This window comes from Squalius cephalus (genome assembly GCF_949319135.1).
Source record: "Squalius cephalus genome assembly, chromosome: 12".
Classification (NCBI taxonomy): domain Eukaryota; kingdom Metazoa; phylum Chordata; class Actinopteri; order Cypriniformes; family Leuciscidae; genus Squalius; species Squalius cephalus.
The window spans coordinates 18,679,536-18,704,151 of NC_137133.1; the positions used below are offsets into that span (position 1 = coordinate 18,679,536).

The window sequence follows — 24,616 nt, forward strand, 5'->3', positions numbered from 1 at the left end:
TTTGGATCACTACCTTTTGGATTATATTTAGTAAACTTCGTGTTGGAAACTTATTCTTCTGTGTCCTCCTCTTCCTGACTGCACATACTCGTAACAAAAATAAAATTAATATTATTTATTTTAATTTGTTATTTTTATTATATTGTTTGAAATATTATTTATTATAATCATTGAATAATTATTTTTTAATTATTATTAATTAAAATTATCACAATAAACAATCATTTTGGTACTGTGTTAGATATATATTACAGTATAATATATTTAGTCCATCAAATTTTGCACTGTGTGCAAAATTTCACTCTTTGTATTTTGGGGATCAAGACAAACCAATATACAGTACTGTCTGCTAACTGTATCTGTCTTTATCAGAAATCTCTGCTGGACAGGCATCTCTAACTCACATTACATGCTTTGTGAAGGCACTCAAACAAACATAACAATTGATACTTCATAAAACATTCAGTAAAGAGGCAGCGTTGCTCCTCTGGAGCAGTCCTCTCTCTCGATTATACACTCGCTGCAATGAAATATCAATTATTGAAAGAGTTTAATTGCTGAGGGCCAGTCTAAACAGCAGGCAAACGCTTTCAGAGGAAACCATCAGATACCTATGAAAGCTTGCTTCCGCTATGGAATAAAAAAATTGCAACTTTTTATCTCACAATTCTGACTTTTTTTTCACAATTGCAAGTTTATATCTTGCAACTCCATTTTTTTATTATTTTTTTTCATTTATAACACAATTCTGAGGAAAAAATTCTGAATTGTGGGATGTAAGCTCACAATTGCAAGTTTACATCTTAAATTTTACTGAGTTTCATTAAAACTTTTGAATTAGCATAGACAGAAATTAGGTATGGTACCAGTACTCCTGTCACAATGACGATTTTACATGAACCCTTATAATGCGATTATAATGAGATTTAGGCAATACTATGATTAAACTTTACCTCATGTAAACAATACTTCAATCAAATGTATGCAGATTAAACTTACTATCATCATTGTAACCAGGGCCGAAAATTAACATTTGCCAAGCGCCAAATGTGACTAAAAATAAGTGTTGGCAGGTATATTAAACGGTGTCAATCGCCAGTTGGCCGGTAACATTTTTATGAATTCTAACAATACAAGGTTGTGAGAACATCAACATGCTGTTCGCACGCTGTGTGGGAAGTTTAAACATCCGAAGTGTGCGCCCAGAAATCCGCGTCTCACAATACTGAAAGGAGCTCTCTTTCACATCTTCTTGCGTTTAAATGGACATATTCACAGAAAATTGTCAAAAATGCCAGTCTCGGTGAGTATACTAGTAAACACAGTCGGTTATGGCTTGAATGTAAACAGTTCAGAAAGTAAATGCATATGTATCCGTATATTAGATCCGTGCATTCGCTCTTAAAGTGACAGCAGCCTAATATATCTGCTGCTGTCTGTGTTTTTAATGTTATTCAAATAAAAAAGGACAAAACAAAAATCACTCACTGCTCTTGAATAAATAACAAACTTTAATAAGGATTAATCAACGTTTAATTTATACAGTGAATACTATCCAGTTTTAGCTGTGGTATCGAAATTGGAATAGAGGATTGTGAATTTTCACTGGTATCTAAAATTTTGGTGTCATAAATTGCTGTTTTTTGCAAAAAAAAAGTTTAATGGCAGTTTCATTGGCAGGTATGGCAAAAAGTTAGTTTTAGGCCCTGGTTGTAACCATAATCGTAGTAATATATGGGGTGTATGCCAATCTGAATCACAATAAACATGCATGTAAACACTTTAATCGCATCTATTCCACACGTGCAGATTCGTAAACATAGCAGTAAAGAAGGCATTTCATTTTGGGGGTGCTGATGAAACGGAGTTAACAACATTGCGCAACATGAATATAATGCAGTATTGATGGTCGAAAACACTGAAATTGAGACATTTTGGTGCGTCAATGAAAAAATCCAAAACGTCCATAGAAATGTGTTTTGCATTTGATGTAAGTAGATTAAAACCAGCCAGTAACACACCCACTGTATGTTAGTTAATCACCATCATTATTATTATTCATTTAGATCTTTGACCTTTGATCTTGTGTTTCAGCTTTTTCTGTACCTGTAGGAATCCACTGGGGTCGTTCTCTTTAATAACCTCCAGACAGAATTCCATCATTCCCGTGGTCTGCCGGAGCTTCATGGTGCAGTGAGTTATCTGATCCTTTACAGTCTGAAACAGAAAGGCCATGGTTAAATTCTAATCACACACATACAGTCTCAGGAGTCACATAAGATACATTCTCACGAGACAAGCTCATAGTGGTGAGTGTCACATCAGATAGATGCTACAAAAGAGATATGGAGTCACATAACCAATATCTGCATCACACAAACTCACATACAGTACATCTACTGTCAGAGAGTTCCAAGACCAGTGGCTGGTTGCATAAACTGCTAAAACTAGAAAAGTTAGTTGTAAAAAAAAAAAAAAGAAATTCAATACTGGTCATAATTTTTTTAAAGTCAGTTACACAAAAAGGTAGATTGGTCTATTGGTCAATTTGAATCTGAAAACAAAGACTAATTGCTAGTTGGACAGACTAGTTCTTAAGAGGCTATGTTTCCGCATATGGTCCAAGATTTGTATGGTTGTCAAAGATCTTCAGTCTCAGCAAATTAAGGGAATGTTCCGGGTTCAATACAAGTTAAACTCAATAGATTATCACAGAAAATCATTTCAACAGAAAATAATTTTATATAATAATTCACTTTTAATGGAGCAAGGCATTGCACTAAAATAAACATTATATAATGCATGTTAATACAGACATAAGAAAAACCTTACACATGTTAATATGAGAGTGTGATAACACAAAATCTTAGACTAAACTATAATATGTGTGTATATAGACTATAAAAAGTGTGTGTGTGTGTGTGTGTGTGTGTGTGTGTGTGTGTGTGTGTGTGTGTGTGTGTGTGTGTGTGTGTGTGTGTGTGTGTGTGTGTGTGTGTGTGTGTGTGTGTGTGTGTGTGTGTGTGTGTGTGTGTGTGTGTGTGTGTTGTACAGTATAAAAGCTATAAGGCACTTAAAGAGAAAAAAAAAAAAACAGTAGGAGACATTCCTCAAAATATATATTTGTATGGTCCATAGAATAAATAAAGTCATTCAGGTTTGGAACGACATGAGGGGAAATGATGACAGAAGTTTAATTTTTAAGTGAACTAACCTAAGGCCATGCGTGTAAATATAGTCATCTGTTTTAGTGTAGTATTAAACGTTAATTCCTTTTAAAGGTAGGGTAGGTAGGAATTTTATAAAAAACTTTTTTCCAAATTTGTTTAAACGTTCTATATATATCAATACATAATTAAAATGTAAGTACTCTGAAAAAAAGAGTATAAAAATCGAGTGACTCTAGAGTAGACCGTTTAATCTGCATTAAACACAGCTCATTATTTCCATTTGGGACGAAACAAAGGATTGGCTTAGGACTGTCACTCTCTCTCGCAACCATGGCAACCACCCTTTAGCTAAAGGATCTGCCCACTTGCGCGCAACCGGCCGTTTGATTTGAGGAATTCAAGAGGCACAGAACCTAGGAATAGGAGATGCAAAACTCGACGCAGGTCCTCTTGTCCAAGAAGTGCTCCTTGCCCTGCACTTCGACCACCCCGTCCTCGGCCTCTACTTCCTCGGACCTAGTTGCACGGCCTCTTGCACGACCTCCTCTGCTTCGCCCTCGACCCCGGACCTATCCTCGAGCTGACGATGCGGTACTTGTCTCTGGAGTGTAGTCCTCATCAGAGTCAACAATGTTTTCATTATGGAAACTCTTACATGCAGAACACCATATATGTTATGAATCTTACACGAAATTCATCTTCATCACAGTGTAACTGATGGTAATGGAAAAACGGGTATCAATGCAAACTGTTTTTAGCTTTGCCTTATAGATATAACTAGCTCGTTAGCGAATCAAAAAAAATATATTTTAAACTTTACCAATATCGATATGCTAGCTTGATAGTGAGTACTAAAATACATCTTATTTGTTTATATTCATAATGATAAAGTTAGATTTTTTTATTACATGTGATTCTGACATAATGTCACTACATGCACGGTGCTCCTTCCTCTCCACTCGTCTCAGGTAAATAATGCATCCAGCTCAGCGGTCGGAGTCGTGCGTTCATGTGTTTTGGGGGCGTGGCTTTGGAAGGAGCCCAAAATGGAGGGGGTGGAGTGAATGGAAATAATGAGCTGTCTTTAAAACAGTCGTGAGAGGTCTACAGACACTCGATTTTTATACTTTCTTTTTCAGAGTACTTACATTTTAATTATGTATTGATATATAAATAAAGTTTAAACAAATTTGGAAAAGAAGTTTTTTAGACAATTCCTACCTACCCTACCTTTAAATACTGAAATAATAAGCTATGATGAATAATACTGCATGAATTCTATTAATATTTGTTTTTGAAATACAAAGAACTGAATGTTTGATTTAATTTATCAAACATTCATTTATCCATCCATGTCTAATTGTGCAGATAATCTGATCAAATCACTCTTTAAATCACTCTTTATTAATATTACATTAATTATAATGCATAATTATTTAATGATTCACTTGTCAAGCGTTCTCTGGAATGAAACGAATGGCTGTATAATTATAACTGACATAACCAGCATTAACCATTTAAGGTATAAATGACTGAATAATTATACATTAATACATTAAAAATACATGCTTAAAGACATTGTTAATGTGAGGTCGTGAATATGGAAATATGAAGAAAAATAGATGCCCTTTATTTTTAATTTCTCTCTTTTTTTTTCAGCCTCTTTGTGATTAAAAATCACAGAGTAAGCCTTCTGTCTCTAATCTGTATCAAATGAACTGATGTTTAATGTGAAAAGAGCGATAGATGTACCAGGGTAACCTAAATTCTTCTGCTCTCCTTTCTAACCAGAGTTCATGTCAGTGCTCTTAAAGCACAATATAATCTTGCATCTCTGTAATCTATAGAGCATTGTATGGATTAACTCCGTAACATACTGTAAGAACCACAAATAACTTGTGCGGGTTTCCTTTCCACACCCCCACCCCCGTCATCCTCTGTTCATTGTGGTGAAAGAGGGCATGCGTAAAGCTCGGTTGTCAGACTACTGGCGTGGAAGTAAAGAATTAGAGTAGAAAATTACATCTCATGTCGCTATAAACACAAGAACACTTCATCTGATTAACTGCACACAGACCCTGGAAAATGCAGGAACAAAAAACATCTATCACTAAAAATATTTGTGGCCAATAGTATAACTACTTATAGACTGGATTGCGGAGCTGATGACAATGGCACCAGAAACATCATGCTAATATAAGCATTGTCTTGTGCAACTTCCCAAAAAATACATTAAGCTAAAAAAATAAATGAATGATTGAAAAACAAATCATTTAAAACAGGATTTCTCAAACTCGGTCCAGGAGGGCCACTGTCCTGCACAGTTTAGCTCCAACCCTGATCAAACACACCTAGCTGTGGGTTTCTTGTGATCCTGAAGACACTGATTAGCTTGCTCAGGTGTGTTTGATCAGGGTTGGAGCTAAACTGTGCAGGACAGTGGCCCTCCAGGACCGAGTTTGAGAAACCCTGATTTAAAAGCATTCAGATATGCTACTAGTGAAATTTTTTGATCATGCACTAATAATGTTTATATTACCCTGTAAATAATGTTTAATTCCTTACATACAGTTAGATTAAATAAATCTCACTTTATTTTGTCCATATGGAGTCACACAGATGACACAAAAACTCAATCTGCTTTCCGTAAGGTTACGACACTTACAATGTATTATTACAGTATTACAGAAGCTCTTTCTACCTTTATCCCATCTGTGTGGTGAAGCAGCAGGCTATATTATCATGTGACTGATTAAGGAAATAAACTTGCTGCTGCAAAATGTAAAAGTAGTCAAAGTTGAACTTTTGAATGATTTTAAGATGATGCTAAAATTACTACTACAACCACAAAAAAGGTTTGTGGACCCTTGTCAAAAGGTGTTTAGAATAGAAATGAGTGAAAAGAGATGTGTGTGTGTGTGTGTGTGTGTGTGTGTGTGTGTGTGTGTGTGTGTGTGTGTGTGTGTGTGTGTGTGTGTGTGTGTGTGTGTGTGTGTGTGTGTGTGTTGACCTACCTTCAGTTTGCTCTCTTTCTCCTTTGTGACCTTGGTGAGCAGTTTGGCCTTCTGCCGAGTGAGCGCTTCAATCAGAGAGTCACACTGAGCGACCAGACATGCCTCAAACTCAACCCCGTTCTCCTGTTACACACACACACACACACACACACACACACACACACACACGCACACACACACACACACACACATTGGGTTTCCATGTTTTATGGGGACTCTCCATAGTGCCTTCCATTATACTGTACAAACTGTATGTTCTATCCCCTAACCCTACACTGAAAATAAATGTGTTGGTTTAACTTAAAAAAGTAAGTTGGTTGCCTTAACTTTGAGTTCATTGAAATTGAAAATGTTTAATACAATGAAAGGGATTGGTTTAATAAGTAGAAACTCAAAATATTTTGTTATCTGAACCACATTAATTATCTAAGTTGATTTGACAAAAGAAAAAAGTTGCGATAACAAATCATGTTTTGACTTTTTTTTTTTGTCAAATCAACTTAGATAATTAATTGCATTAACTATGCATTAATACAAGATGCTTTTGTTCTTAATCGTGTATGCAATTTACAAAATTATAAATGTTGTTTTAAACATTATGCACTTTTTTTATACATACAGTCATGTTATTTCATTGTTTTGAATAAACAATTTAATGCAAAGCATTCATATTTTGCTCATTGCGCCCTATTGTGGCCTCAGGAGACAAGCCGAAATCTTTTCCCCCCTAACTGAAATGATGTCTTTTAAATTTAAATATAATCTGAATATTAGTAATATCTAAGTATAAAATTCTAATTCAGTTTTTCAGCCATTTTGACAGCCCCACAGGGAGTATGTCAGAAATGGATCGAGGCTTCAGGAAACAGATAAAAATACTCAAATACGGCATCCACCAGAAGAGGCAAACTGGACTATGGAAACAACCAATCGTGCGAGTTTGGTGCTGGAGTTTGCAAGCAATGAAAGACAGTGTTGATTATTTGAATCTTTTGCTATTCTGTTTTGTACCCCTAGTGCCACAGAAATGACACACTTCAGCTTTAAAGTTAATTTTGTTAAACTGGCAAAGATCAGTTTGAGATCGTCTGTGGTGTAGGAGTTACGAACTGAACCAATCGTTCATTCACTTTGAGTATGGATGTGACTCAGATGTGAGACATACACCCACACACTGACACTAGGGCTGATGGGACTGAGTCATTTCATCTTCTACATGAAAATGAAGACGAAGACGAAGATGTTTGATAAGAGTATGTGTGACTTGTATTTTAAAATAAGAGGTCAGGCTATAAGACTATAGTCCTTCTGCAGGACTTGTCTCTGTGTATGCTTGAATGTCACATTACATTGAAAATCACTGATCACTCCAGCACTTTAGTTCAAAGTCTACTTACAGAGGCTTTCAAAGACAATCTCTCTCTCTCTCTCTCTCTCTCTCTCTCTCTCTCTCTCTCTCTCTCTCTCTCTCTCTCTCTCTCTCTCTCTTCCCTCTGCTGCTGGTCAGTATGAAAAGGCATTAAACTCTCCACTAAAGTAAAAATAGCTCAGAGCTCATAATCCTGGTAGTCTCCAGGCAGAATACACTTGAAAACTTGTGACATTAAATGCATGTATGGATTGTGTGCAGCAATTCACACAGCATTCAATACAAATGAATGTTAAGCTACATCAGTTTCATAATTTCTCTAGATTAGACAGGGTTTGTCCAACCATGCTCCAGGGATTCCCAGTATAATGTAAAATTTCTCCAATAACATTGTATTTCAACATTACATTACATTACATTCTATTATGCTTAAGAGATAAGGTTCCAAACTTGTCACGTTTAAACTATATTTATATTTGTATTCCTTTGTTTTCTCTGCCTACAGACTCCCTTGCACAGACCCCCATGGAACCCTGGTTGAAAACCTTTCATGTTCAATGCAAAAACATGCTAACAAAATTCATGTTAACATCCGACATATGGAGTGTTTGTTGGATACATGCTGAACATCATAATTACCCCACTTCATTTTTAACGAGATATTCATTTGCATCTTTAATGAACACTCGCAAATCAAAGAGGACAAGCTAATATTTGAGTGCTGCTAGCATGGCTGTTTTGATTACCGGTATGTTATTATTTTTGCTCTGATGTGAAGGCAATTTTTTATTCATAAGTGTTCAAAACATAGTGATACTCCTATGTAAGCATTTAATATTTTATGAGTTTACATCATTTTTATATTTCTCATACATTATAACACATAACAAAGCCTTTTGAAGAGTTTACCTGTATCTGCTGAAGCAAATTTTTCAGTTGCACCAGGAACTCCTTGGCCTCCTTGGCTTTGTCAGACACTCCATTCAACGCCTGGGACAGCTGACACTGCACACAAAAACACGGGTCACATGCTTCAAAATATTTTCATCTAAAAACATTTGTTGATATAGCTGTAAGTGAATATATGTTATGTAAATTCAATTTAATTAAAGTCCCCCTGTAGTCAATCATTTTAACCCTTCAAACTCATCTTTGATCCCTAAAATGAATTTTTTATCCCTTAAAACTCATCTTTGATCATCAAAACGATTTTCCTTAAAAAAAAATCTTCATGCCTTAAAATAGCTTGAATGTAACTCTACATCCTTGCCTCATTTAGTATTCGCGGTTCTATGAATATATAAATTAGCCCCGCCTCCACTCACTCACACCAGCTCAGAGATCCACTCATTGACGATCACACGTTGACCTGATTGGTTACAAGGTAGTTTGTGACGTCAGAAACACCAGCGATTTCAAACCGCGTTTTTGAGACTGTCTTTGGTTCACTGCAGTTTTAAGGAGAAAATACTCAGCTATGGTGTTGACTTATGAATTTGCACATGGTTTGTCTTAAAGCATATTAAAAACACTGCATAGACATATAAACAACATTAAAAGCTTGATTTTCACCACAGGGGGACTTTAATCTATTCATGATACATAAAACAGTTGAAAAATTGTAGTACACCTTATATCTATTTTGCACACTAACATCACATTACACAAATTGAATCATACATGACCACTAGACACCATCCTCACAGGCCTGCACAAATTTATGTAGCTATTGCACATTCACCAACTACATCTCACTGAACATTCCCAGCATTCTCCAACACTGTCCAACAAGCATCATTAAACACTACCTAACATTTCATGCATCCTAAAATGCAACCATTATTTAGAGTCCTTATCAACGCTTACAACGTTACATGGCATCCTCAAATATCTCCCAACATTACCACCATTCTTAAACATACCCCAGATTCCCAAAATCGTCCAACTCAGGAGGTCAAGTTTTGGCTAGTTATAATAGGCAGTCCCTGTTGGTACATGCCATAGCTAAAACATTACGCGGGCAAGAAGTGTGTTTCACTTTTGACAGCCATTCAAAAACAGCCTTATATTCTAATGAAATAACACCAAAATAAAGATAAAGACCCACTGCCTGGGGCCTCACATGAACTTGATCTGGTCATGCCAATCCAAAATTACTCATCAATCCCAAACAATCCCAAAATCCTCAAAAGATCGAACATAAATGAGCATTCTTGTAACAAGCAGGTCCAAGAAAGCAAGAGAAAACAATTAATCCAAATGCAGATATTTAATAAAGAACAAGAAAAACAAAGAATCCAAAACATGAACCGATTCCAAGGAACGAGAATTTGTACAACACAAACAACAGCTGACAATGAAACATAGGGAAACCAGATCTTAAATACATGAGGGTTAATGAGAGAACAAGAAAACACCAGGGGAGACAATCACAGGGAAACAATTCTAAATAAAACTACTAAGGACACACAAAAAAATCACAGGGAACAAAGAAACAAGAAATTCAACATAAAAGTCCAAACATAAAACAGAACATATGACAGAGTCCCTCCCCCATTTGAGGAATGGGTTCCAGATGCTCCAAAAACAGGCTGGAAACATGCAGTTCAAGGATTCATGAGGGGAGGTGCAGCAAAGACTTGCAGCAAAGGGCTGAGGAGGAACGGGCTGGAGGGCCAGGCCTATGAGGGGACCAAAGTGGTGACCACAGAAGAGCAGAAGATCACTTGGGCAGAGCTTGAGCATCCGCAAACACCACCCAACATTCCCATAATTATAAAACACCACCAAGCATTCCCAGCATCTTAAAAACACCACCCAGCAACACACCCAACTTCTTCAACCACCGCTCAACACACCCAACATCTTCAACCATCGCTCAACACACCCAGCATCTTCAACCACCACTCAACACACCCAACATCTTCAACCACCGCGCAACACACCCAGCATCTTCAACCATCGCTCAACAGCCAACATCTTCAACCACCACTCAACACACCCAACATCTTCAACCACCGCTCAACACACCCAACATCTTCAACACACCCAGCATCTTCAACCACCGCTCAACACACCCAGCATCTTCAACCACCGCGCAACACACCCAGCATCTTCAACCACCGCGCAACACACCCAACATCTTCAACCATCGCTCAACAGCCAACATCTTCAACCACCACTCAACACACCCAACATCTTCAACCACCGCTCAACACACCCAACATCTTCAACACACCCAGCATCTTCAACCACCGCTCAACACACCCAGCATCTTCAACCACCGCGCAACACACCCAGCATCTTCAACCACCACTCAACACACCCAACATCTTCAACACACCCAGCATCTTCAACCACCGCTCAACACACCCAGCATCTTCAACCACCGCGCAACACACCCAGCATCTTCAACCACCGCTCAACACACCCAACATCTTCAACCACCGCTCAACCACCGCTCAACACAGCCAACATCTTCAACCACCGCTCAACACACCCAACCACCGCTCAACACACCCAGAATCTTCAACCACTGCTCAACACAACCAACCACCACTCAACACACCCAGCATCTTCAACCACCGCTCAACACAACCAACCACCGCTCAACACACCCAGAATCTTCAACCACTGCTCAACACAACCAACCACCACTCAACACACCCAACATCTTCAACCACCGCTCAACACACCCAGCATCTTCGACCACCGCTCAACACACCCAACATCTTCAACCACCGCTCAACACACCCAACATCTTCAAAAACCGCTCAACACACCCAACATCTTCAACCACCGCTCAACACACCCAACATCTTCAACCACCGCTCAACACACCCAACATCTTCAACCACCGCTCAACACACCCAGCATCTTCAACCACTGCTTAACACAACCAACCACTGCTCAACACACCCAGCATCTTCAACCACCACTCAACACACCCAGCATCTTCAACCACCGCTCAACTAGGGCTGGGTATCGTTCAAAATCTTTCGATCCGGTGCCATTTTCGATACCTCAGTTTCGATACCGGTTCCTAACGATACTTTTTTCGATACCAATTTTATGAAATCCATTTTAACAAGATTACATAACACATTACCTCAGAAAATGTTGGTTTTATTTTTTCTGTTTGACTCATGCTCCTTAGCCAGTGCACAAAGGAACAAAAAAGCACAAAGGAACAAAAAATGTTTTATAAAGAGCTCATGCTCTCCAAAGCTGATTTAAAAAAAAAAAAAATAATACAGTAAAACTTGTAATATTGTGAAATAGTATTACAATTTAAAATCTTATTTGAATATATTTCAAAATGTAATTTATTCCTGTGATGTCAAAGCTGAATTTTCAAAATCATTACTTCAGTGTCACATGATCCTTCAGAAATATGAAAACAGTTTGCTGCTTAATATTTTGGAAACTATGATACATTTTTTTCATGATTCTTTGATGAATAAAAATGTCAAAAGAACAGCATTTATTTAAAAATGAAATATTTTGTAACATTACACGTTTTAATGTCACTTTTGATAACTTTAATGCATCCTTACTGAAAAAAAAATTCTGACTAACCAACACATTTTTGAACGGCTGTGTACACTCAGAAGGTCATTATTGCAATATAAACACTGTCAGAGTGATCAACAAGGTATCTCTTCATTTACCAGTCGAAGGCGAAGCAACTTTCTGCTATTATGTTTACTCCGTGGCCGTGCACTGTCAAGGTCTTCATCATATTTGTCGTGGTACCGGTCTTTGCAGCAATTATTTTACCGCAAATACTGCATCGGGCGCTGTTGGCATCGAGCCTGGAGAAATGTACCCACACTTTTGGATCGACTTTTCCACATCTTTAAGGTATTATGTGTGTGTGCTCGCGTCTCATGAATATGTGCGCGGAGAGTTTGTGTGTGTGTGCTCGCGTCTCATTGAGTACATAAAAAGTATCTAAACTCGGTACCCAGCCCTACGCTCAACACACCCAAAATCTTCAACCACCACTCAACACACCCAACATCTTCAACCACCGCTCAACACACCCAGCATCTTCAACACACCCAGCATCTTCAACCACCGCTCAACACACCCAGCATCTTCAACCACCGCTCAACACACCCAACATCTTCAACCACCGCTTAACACACCCAACATCTTCAACCACCACTCAACACACCCAACATCTTCAACCACCACTCAACACACCCAACCACCGCTCAACACACCCAACATCTTCAACCACCGCTCAACACAACCAACATCTTCAACCACCGCTCAACACACCCAACATCTTCAACCACCGCTCAACACACCCAACATCTTCAACCACCGCTCAACACACCCAACATCTTCAACCAACGCTCAATACACCCAACATCTTCAACCACCACTCAACACACCCAACATCTTCAACCACCACTCAACACACCCAACATCTTCAACCACCGCTCAACACACCCAACATCTTCAACCACCACTCAACACACCCAACATCTTCAACCACCACTCAACACACCCAACATCTTCAACCACCACTCAACACACCCAACATCTTCAACCACCACTCAACACACCCAACATCTTCAACCACCGCTCAACACACCCAACATCTTCAACCACCGCTCAACACACCCAGCATCTTCAACCACCATTCAACACACCCAACATCTTTAAAAAATCCTCAAACACCACCAAATATCCTGGATCAAAGGATTATGATCCAGTCCAGCAATCCAACTTTACCCTTTCCCCAGAATTCTTAAACACACCCCACAATCCCAATATCCTCAAACACTTCTCAAAGACCCACAAAGCCCCACAAAACATTCTGAAATACCACACAACATTCCCAACAACTAACACCAACCCTAAAATACTCAACATAACTACCGATTAAACTAGTCCTAACACATTCACTAATGCAATATAACATGTATCACATCGGGTCTGTGCAGATTATTGAAACATGCCAACTTAATACTCAGTCACGATAAGCTCTGCCCAGAGGTTTACCAGACCTCCATAATCCATAGGCAGCAGAATTAGGATAATTTGTACTTGATCATCTCAAAGCAAACAAAAGCTTTGCATTATGGTTTCTTTATTGTTAAAACGTTAGCCTACTCTATTGTGTGTGCCAACTATCTAATTCTGATCTGACTCTGAGCTCTAATAAAACCCTCAACTTGAGCTCAAGTCTGGCCGACATTTGACAACAGTTGGTGTGAGAACCTAAATCAAGATGCACAACTCAGTAATCCATCTTTAGTAGGAAAACTGAAATAGCACTCATCACTAGATCAGGAAATCAGGGGGAAAACGTGTGACAAGATCAGTAAATAGGCTAATATGTTCTATTCAAAAAAAATTCTATTAACAAGGTTATTGACTTTCAAGTCATTTCCAAGTCCAAGTCTATATTAGGAGATAGAACCATGATTATTTTGTAGTATTACAGTAATATACATCAGTGTATATTAGTACCGTTTATTGTTAGAGCATTTGGATCTGGAAACAGTAACGTCAGACTTAACAAGCGGATTAATGCAAAGTATGGAAATACTAATAAATAGTGCAATGGCTACTGGAAGGCATAGCAGACTGCTGTTTTATTAAGAAACCTTGTTTTTGTCATAAACACCTATTGTACAATGTTTCTTCAGTTTCCATGACATGATTTATATGATTTATATGAAAACGTTGATATCTGGGTGCAGGTAACAGAGAACACATTGTAATATTACTACTGACATTGTAAGAATACAAAGTTCAAACTTATCTTTTAATTTTTTTGTATTTTATAAAAAATAAATGAATGAATGCATTAATGAAATACCGTATGTTACCACATTTTGGTTTCTTTTGTATCATTATTTAAAGTGTCCCAATTATGCTATTTTAAAGGTTTCTGGTTTTGTAGGTCTTGTACAAAAGGGTTACATGCATCCAAGATTAAATTTTTTTTTTTTTTTCTCATAATTGTAGCATCACTTCTTTTCTCACAGTGTCTGAAGCATTTTAATAAAGGATTCGCCTCAGTCTCTCTAAAACCCTAATTTCTGAGAGCCTGTCTGCTCTGATTGGTCAGATGGCCCAGTCTGTTGTGATTGGTCTAACGCTTACAGAGCATGTCTGAAACTAAATGCCTATTACCATATCTGATTTTCAGCTCCAGAGGTTTCATCAGCACTTGATACACAGTGATACGAACAATGGCGTTGGTTTTCCGTACCAATTCCTACGTGAGTCCTCGTCCTTTTGAAGTGCAGCAAAGTGGATTCGCAGCGCTGAAAACAGCATCTTCTCAACATGTCTACAAGAACCAATCTCTTCCAGGCCTCAGCTACAACTACAGTGTTTAAGGTCCAGTATGTAAAATTGTCAGCTAGTGGTTGAAATGGGTACTGCAGTCCAAATTCAAAATATTGGAAAGAGTTGTTTTCCCTGTCCCCTCCTGCTCAGACTCGACGCTCACACTGGTTGCCAGTTTGAGAACACACAAGAGGAATGAGCGCAATGGACAATAGAAGGTGACAAGTCTTACACTTTAAGTTGATGAGTTGATTTATCCGTGTTTTAATAAACGTTTTTAGATGGATGCTTAGGGGTGTCGAAATACTATTGGGTAAAGTGGCAGCGGGTGGGATCGCACAGACCAAAATAAAAACATTTCGACACAGAAACACGCATTTCAAAGTAAAATAACTGGCTGTAGCATTGTTTTTCAGAGAAACAAGCATGTTTCCTATAACATATTATGGTATTTTTGTGCTTTAACGCAGTCAAAAATATGTATGCACATTTAAGGGTCAAAGACGTTTGCCAATGAAGACCACAGGCTGGCATTAGGCAAATTGATTACAAACCTACATAGAATGGTGAAGGAAGTAAGACGTTGTGCACTTCAATCTTCAAAACTTTGCACACCTTTTACATTCGCAAATAGCTATATGACATTACATGAAAGGTAAAATCTGAAAAAAAAAACATAATAGGGGCACTTTAATATTAAATAAAGGGCAATTATTATATTGTATTTATGTTGCCTCTAAAATGACTTTCAAAGTATTCAGAATTTCTTTTTTTGGTTACACCTTATTTGAAAGTGACGTAGTTACATTGTACTTAATTGCATAAGTAATGAGTAATATTAATTAACTACATGTGCTTACTATAGAGTTACAGTTATAGTTAGGGTTTGGTTTAGGGTTAGTTACTTGTAATTATGCATCATTTACTGCTATTAATATAGTAAGTACATGTAGTAACGTGTAACTGTGTCAACTTAAAATAAAGTGTTACCTTTTTTTCAAAACATTTCTAAGTTCTAAGATAACTATTAATAAAAGTGTTAATTGTTAAGAGGAATCCGAAACAAATCTGTTGAATTTCAAATGATAATTTCTAAACTTTAGAAAATGTCTATTGTATGCAAGAAAATGGATTCAAACATTGTTTTTAAACAATGCTTTCATAATGCACACAATAAAGGGTGAAAATCATCCGAGAATGGGACTCTGGCTTGACTAATGATCACTCAAGTCTGTGGAAAAGACCCTGGCACCAGTCCATACATACACACACACATTTCCTTCCCACCTGCTCCTTCCTCTGGGCCTTCCCTGGCCTTCTTCGATCACTGGGTCTTAAATCACGAAAGAAACACACACACATAAACAAACTCAAGCAGCACACACAGACGTATCTCCTCGCTCTATTAATGTGCCATCTGCCAGGGAAAGCTGTCCAAGCCTGCTAACAAGACCCTGACAGATACCCCTCTCATGGCCCACTTCTCCCAGTAGGTGTGCCTGTGTTCGAGAAGAAGACACCCGGACACTGCTGGGGTCAATGATGCATAGGGGTCACTGTCTCACCCCTGCTTTTGTGTCCATAGACCCTGCACAATCTGCCTCTCCTTCACACTACTCAAACTAATTTCAGCCAAAGAATCAAACAAAGAAATGGGCCTGATTTTCTTCCCTTGCTTTGTTAAAATAGTGTTAACAGACTTTAAAGTGCAAAATGTCACAGATATAGTTGTAGTTTACTGACCACAGTCAGCGCAAAGGTCATGTGGTCAGAGTCACTTACACAGATGAAAGAAATGAATACTTTTATTCAGCAAGGATGTGTAAAATTGCTGAAAATTTAAAGTAAAAACATTTATAATCTTACAAAAGTTTTCTATTTCAAGTAAATGCTGTTCTATTGAACTTTATATTCATTAAAAAAAAAATCCCAAAAAATATTCAGCTCTGATTTCAACATTGATAATAATAATAAAAGCATCAGCATATTATAATGATTTCTGAAGGATCATGTGACACTGAAGACTAGGGTAATGATGCTGAAAATTCAGCTTTGCATTACAGGAATAAATTACATTTTAAAATATATTAGAATTGAAAACAGTTATTTTAAATTGTAATAATATTTCACAATATTACACAATCTTTTTGACCAAAGAAATGCACTGACCCCAAACTGTATATACAATATTTAAAAGGTACTGTACATACAATATTTAAAATCCAAACTCATTTTTGTGAAATGTTTTGATTTAAAATTCTGTTTGTGAATGCCAATAATTGGTTTGATATTTTGTTATCTAACTCAGTGACATTCATTCTGAAATGTGGCGTAGGTGTACAAATATCTTTTAGGGGTCACTGTATCATTTCAATCTCAATGAAAAGCTGGACAATACACTTTGGGATAAAAGGTGTCTGCTAAAAGAATACGTGCAAATGTAGAAATAGAAAAACACTGCATTAATACATTGAAACAGCGATTCTGTGATAATGTGGAGAGCTCGGAGAAAAAAGCTTTGCTAATATGAAATCGCATGGAAAAGTGGAGCGCTATTATCCCATTATCTACTTCAGCAGAGCAACGGGATGAAGAGATGATGAGACATGAATTAAATTAAATTTATAGACAGTGGAAGATGAGCACTTTGTGTGTTTGTGTGTGTGTGTGTGTGTGTGTGTGTGTGTGTGTGCGTGCGTGCGTGCGTGTGACATCACAGGGACATTTCAATAACTTGCTGGTTGATTTTTCTGACAAGGCAATTGGGCACTTAGCTTATCAGCATGTTTTCTGGACTGAGGCTGGCTGTTTGTTTAACGTGTGTGTGTGTGTGTGTGTGTGTGTGTGTGTGTGTGTGTGTGTGTGTGTGTGTGTGTGTGTGTGTGTGTGTGTGTGTGTGTGAGTGAGTGAGTGAGTGAGTGAGTGAGTGAGTGAGTGAGTGAGTGAGTGAGTGATAGAAGACAATACAAATCTGTGCTGATGTAGTAGTGACCTTGATAGTGAGTCCTCGGGGAGTACGCACTAAAGAGTGGGTCGTTTTCACCATACACACATCCAAACCTACCTCCCTTTCTGACTCTGTTCCGAAATGTAGTGAGGTACCTCTTGATAGGCTGAGACCTTTTTAAGGCAGCATCCTAACTGATATAGACACCCAGAAATTGGGTCACATACTTTTACCGGGAGGGACGTTCTCCATTAGCTTATATTATTTGAGATTTCAGTAACTATTGACCCAACTGCAAACAAAAAAGAAATGTGATGCAAAGTCAGTGTACGCCTGCAGCTATGTATGCGTAGCTATAAAAAGGACAATCACTACTTGACAGAAGTAAGTGCGAAATGCACTTGATATGCAATCACTTTGACTTTGTCTCACTGGCATACAACTTCAATGCCTTGGTTTTTAAAAATAAACACATTTAAAACGTCACACCAATGCAAATAATGAGATATTGACAGTACATAAATATTTGAAGATTTGGACAGACTAACAACCCAGACAACAACATAGTGTCAGTCCAGAATCTGAGCCGTGTGGAATCCATGTGTACCAGATGTGGGCCAGATCTGGGCTGACACTATGTTGTTGTCTGGGAATTCAACTTTGTGGTTTAGATATTGTAATTAGCTTAGTAAGAAATATAGTGAAACAAATGTGTACCAATGAAATGAATTAGAAACTGACTGTTTGAAACTGAAGCAAACAAATATAAGTCAGCTGATGCTAGCTTGATCCTCCTTGATCCTTCCCCTGCTGTCAAATGTAGTCTGTTTGTCAGGGCTCTCATACAACTCACACAACTCACACAAAAGGTTTGATTCTTTCACGTCCATCTTTGTTTTCCACTGCAATCTGTCCTTTCTGAGACTGATACTTACTGTACATGCTAAACAGATTAGAATGCAATAAATACTGAGCAGTCTTCAGTTGTTTGGATGTTAGATATTATGTCGTTATGTTAAATTATGTCATGTGAGTTGGCATTTTCATATTTAATATTTGATTTGTATTACATTGTGCCATTTTGTTGGCAAAAACGTTCAAGTGTCTGTTGTCAGTAGTGATGTATGAATTACAGCTCACACAGAAGTGACTTTCAAATCAAGCCGCTTTCTGTTGGTCAGCGTGGGTAATTCATGTGACCAACTGAACCTGTTGTGAAATGTGCATAGGGAAATCTTTCGCTCTCATACGAAATTCCTGATTGCTTGGATTCTTGTTAAAATGACTGGATTTGACTCATGAGGCAGAGCGGGCCAAGAGCCGCAGTGGAGCTAATGTTAAAGGGAAATGAATTTTATGTCATCATTTGCTCACCCTCAAGTTGTTCTAAACCCATATGAGGTTTTTTCTTCAGCTGAACACAAAAGAAGATATTTTGAAGAATGTTGGTAACCAGACAGTTTCTGGTCCTCATTGACTTCCATAGTATGCAAACAAAAATACTATGGAAGTCAATGGTGTCCATCAACTGTTTGATTATCAACATTCTTCAAAATATCTTCTTGTGTGTTCAGCAGAAGAAAAAAACTCGTACGGGTTTAGAACAACTTGAGAGTGAGCAAATGACAGAATTTTTGTTATGATGCGGAGATGAACCCAATCGCAGACAGTAAATACTTCACACAAGGTTTATTAATGACAAAAACAGAAAACAAAACCCACGAGGGGGCAAAACAAGACAGGATAGACTATTCCAGACTGACAAGACTAGACTAGGAATCAGACAAAAAACTAACAGCTAAGACAGGATCAAACTCTTCTTTCTAGACAAGACTTTCAACAGGTTACTCATGGATTGTTTCACACAATGAATCGGCACAGGACAGCAAACACAAGGGGATTAAATAGGGAGAAACTAATGTGGGAAACAGGTGACAAGGGTAAAACAATGATGACTAAACGAGGATAACAAGGGGGCGGGGCGAGGAACGAGACAACACAAGCACATGGCCCAGCAAAAGGCCATGTGTGTGAACATAAAACATGGGTATGTCATGATCCTGCCTCAAGACCAGGGAAAATCAAAGACTAGAAGGCAGAATCATGACAATTTTCTTTTTTGGGTGAACTATCCCTTTAATAAGCGCGTCATCTGTGCCACACACCGGTCTCGAGTCCCACGGAGGAGCTCCACAAGGATAAAAGGAGCAGTGACAACTGTGAATGACATCTGTGAAGGCCTGGGACATTCTATGTTGTGTTTATATGCAGCAGTCATCCGGGAGGGGCTGATTCTTACATTTACATTTATTCATTTAGCTGACGCTTTTATCCAAAGCGACTTACAATTGCTATACATGTCAGAGGTCGCACGCCTCTGGAGCAACTAGGGGTTAGGGTTGGGCGGTATTATGGTAATATCGGATACCGCGGGATCTTAAAATAGCACCGGTATCAGTTTCAATACCGTCATTACCGGCACTTATATATAGCATATAATATATATAATTTATTTATTGCCTAAAAAATGCTTATGTGTGGTTGCAGTTTGGCAATATTTCTGGTTCCAACCGAATGAGAAGAGAGAGGCGGTAAATACTGACGAGGCAATTTGTAAACTGTTCCATAAAAAGGTGACAGCGAGAGATGTAAACACCTCTAACCTAATGTCGCATCTCCGAAACTACCACCCACTCACTGCTGCCAGGATGCATTTTGTTCTCGAGTTCATTAAATAAGCGCATTAAGTTTCGTATTTGTTAAAATATTATTATGTTATTTTTTCCATCTTTCTTGATTATGAAAAGTGAACAGCACAAATAAGATGGGATGCATCGGGAGTCAGACGATTTGACCACTTCAATAAATTTAGTTTTGTAAAAGGCCTCTTTAAAACGAATTTCGTTTTGTATAAATTGTATCTTAATTTTAATAAATTTTTCATCAACCAATTGCCTATATATTTAATATAATCATGACATGATGGGCGATGGCATGCCGCGGTCACTTGCATTGAAATCTCATAAATTAACCGAAACTTGGAGATGGCGATCGTCAATTTCTTTAAACAAAACAATTCAAAACGAAAAGAAATATAGGGTAGCCTACTCTCTGATTAATCCATGATGTGCATTTCTCTCTATGGCGTTCACAGAGATGGCGATCGTCAATTTCTCAAAACGAAAAGACAAAGGCCACTCTGATTATTTAATCCATGATGTGCATTTCTCTCTAGGCGCGTTCATACGGAGATGTGATCATCAATTTCAGCAAACGAAACCATACAAACCGCATTTCTCTCTATCGTTCACTATGGAGATGGTGATCGTCAATTTCTTTAAACGAAACAATTCAAAACGAAAAGAAATATAGTCTGATTAATCAATGATGTGCATTTCTCTCTATATGCGCGCTCACTACAGAGATGGCGATCGTCAACTTCCACCTTTGCAGAAAAGCTTTATTAATAAAAATCAAATGGACACGCGTCACCGGATTACAAAGGCACTTCTTGCTTGTTGCACGCACACAGTATTATGTTGAATAATGGTGGGCTCGGGCTCATAATAACAGTTAATGCCGTCGACCGGACTCAGACACAACGTGCACGGCTTGATTTGTTTTTTTTGCCCGATCTGGCATTCAGTTTCTGAACTGTGTAGGCACAAACCAACAGTTTGGTGACGCCGTCTGAGCCCATTATGTCATAATTTTTAATTAGTCACGGTAATACCGTATACCCCGGTAAAATAGGGAGGGGGTTTGACGGTATCAAAATTCGAATACCGCCCAAGCCTACTAGGGGTTAAGTGTCTTGCTCAGGGACACATTGTGTCTCACAGTGGATTCGAACCCGGGTCTCTCACACCAAAGGCTTGTGTCTTATCCACTGCGCCATCACCACCCCTGATTCTTACTTGTTTATTTTATCATGAAACTTTACATTGAATGTTCGCTGGTTTCCACCTCCTTCTTCCCTGAGCTTGAACTTCATTACAGTGACCAAATTTTAACCTTCAGTGGAACATAAACAGATCATACAAATTTGCCACCAATTTGTCAAAACGTAAAATGGTTGCAAATTAGTGCTCCTCATGCACATACAAAACTATAGAGGACAGAGGAGTTTGGTGTTAGCATGGTGCAAAGCACTTTATTTATCGTCCAACACTTCTTTCAGAAGCGACTTTCTGCATGTTTCATGCAACATTTACGTGGCGTGAGAAAGTCACATAAACCACGTGAAATCTGATCAGATCAGTCAGACTGAAACTGATTTCCAGAAAAAAATTTTTTTTCATAAACGAGTTATAAAGTCAGAATTACGAGATATAAATTTGCAATTGCGAGAAAAGTCAGAATTGGAAGATATAAACTCGCAATTGTGAGTTATAAAGTCAGAATTGCAAGATAAACAAATCTGAAATTGCAAGTTAGAAAGTCAGAAATGCAAGATATAAATTTGCAATTGCAAGAAAAGTCAGAATTGCGTGATATAACCTCACAATTTTGAGTTATAAAGTCAGAATTACGAGATAAACAAATCCGAAATTGCAAGTTATAAAGTCAGAATTGCAATTACCAATTGCTTTTATACAAACCACATAATGAATGTTGCTCGAATGTTGCCGTTCACACTTGCAAAATCTGCTCGGATTTCAATCGGACATGCACACGGATTTGGACCGACAACGAGGCTTGAACATCTTAAAACAAGATTGATTTACTTCAGAAGAAAAATAAAGTAAGATATTAGGATTTAAATAGGAAATGAATTAAATCAAGACATATTCTCTGAAAAAATATTTTAATATCTTACACCATTTTTAATTCTTCAAGTAAATGTATTTTGTTTTAAGAATCTTTTGATATTTTTGAATGGAAAACGGGAAAAAATGACTGATTAAGAAAATGATTTTTGCAGCGTGAGCAGCTCATTAGGCTCTGGAGTCTCTGTCTCTGTCTTTGTCTCTGTCTCTGCGGGCCACTGAGTGATTAATGCTGTACATCTGGAGGTCAGCAGAACCAATCACCCATCTGACCCACCCGGCTCACACAAATCTCCCTACTGATGACACCATCCCTCTCTCTGCCGCTCTCTTCCATTTATCTCCCTGCTTTGATGTTTGAAATAGAAAGAGAGAAAGTCATTGGCATCATCATTTTTTTTTTAAATGAATAATTGACAGAACATTGTAGGCTAATCATCCTAAGAAGTGTGGAGCAAATCTTCCTCTAAACATTGAAATGAAGGTGGCATGTCGATTCTTTGGCCATTTTCCCGCTTTTTTTCCTCATGATGCTGGACATTAACTGCAGTCAGAGGGAATCGGGAATGTGTGTAATATGCTGAAGACAGTAAGGGAAGCCCTGAGGTTTGTTTATCCTCATCACTCTAATATATTTAAAGAAGTAAGTATGAAAATAGATCTGAAATACGTACAAATTAAGTGGAACTAGCAATTAAAATGCTGCCATCATCCTCACGTTGTTCCAAGCCATATGTTTTTCATGACAATTTTTTATTGTAGTGCTAACAGTAATTATATATTATTTAAATTATAAATTAAAAAGTATTTATAGTTTACACTTATAGTCTTGAACTGTTTTAATTCATGTTTATTTATATTGTTTATAATGAACTATGGTAATGTTTTACTAACATTTAGAATAAATACAAAAAGTAAATATATGTTAATACATTACAGAATTTTGAGCACAATGTGCGTGCGTGCGCGCGCGTGTGTGTGTGTGTGTGTGTGTGTGTGTGTGTGTGTGTGTGTGTGTGTGTGTGCGTGATTAAATGTGACCTGGACATTTTTTTGTTTACAAAGTGAAATTCATTCTGCGTTTATATGAAGCAAAAGGAGAGGTGAGAGGTTGTCTGTTCAGCAAGTTTGAAGAAACCACAGTCAGTGATGGTTCTTTTCCCAGTTGTGAGGGAAAATGAAACACTGCCGTAATATTCATGTGTAACCATGGAAACTCGCTAGATTACAGGATTCTGTAAGGCGTTGAACAGGACGGGTCATGTTTGTAGGAGGGTGTGTGGAGCTCTCTCTCTCACTCTCTCTGTCTGTCTCTCTCTCTCTCTCTCTCTCTCTATATATATATATATATAAAATTGACTCTTTTGATGTGCATCTATTCATAAAAAAAGACAGGAAAAGCCAGCAAGATATATATATATATATATATATATATATATATATATATATATATATATATATATATATATATATATATATATTTCTCACTTGCTGGCTTTTCCTGTCTTTTTTATGAATAGATGCACATCAAAAGAGTCAATATTTGGGGGGGAATTAGCAGTATTCAGAAAAGCTGATCATTTTTTTTTTTACTCTTTTGATGTGCACCTATTCATAAAAAATACAGGAAAAGCCAGCAAAAGATAAATGTATACTGCTAATTCTGTGATTTTGTATGATTTCTACAAAAAAAAAAAAGTTTCTTTATTTGATAGTTTAATTTTCTTTTAAGAAACGTTACAGCCTCACTGTGCGTGTCTTATTTGCTGAAAGTCTGGTTTGTAAGATTGAGTCAGTGGCCTGAGTTTACTGAGCTGTTTCCTTGGTCACAGATAGCCGGCAGGAAAAACCGTGAAAAAGACTCCTTACATACACACACACACACACACACACACACACACACACACACACACACACACACACACACACACACACACACACACACACACACACACACACACACACACACACAGTGATGGCATATGGAGGAGTGGTACTGCATATTTCAGTCTGAAACATCTAACCTACATTCG

The 24,616-nt window shown here is 37.8% G+C and overlaps 1 protein-coding gene across 2 annotated transcripts in view; it reads right to left on the reverse strand.

The window, feature by feature from the left end:
• Positions 1–24,616, reverse strand: part of trim67 (tripartite motif containing 67) — a 42,744-nt gene that overhangs the window by 13,191 nt on the left and 4,937 nt on the right. For both annotated transcript variants that reach the window (XM_079887790.1, XM_079887791.1), the window contains exons 2-4: positions 8,463–8,558; positions 6,185–6,307; positions 2,107–2,217 (exon numbers count right to left, since the gene is read on the reverse strand). In XM_079887790.1, the coding sequence (XP_079743916.1) occupies positions 2,107–2,217; positions 6,185–6,307; positions 8,463–8,558 (330 nt within the window). The remainder of the gene's footprint in view (positions 1–2,106; positions 2,218–6,184; positions 6,308–8,462; positions 8,559–24,616) is intronic.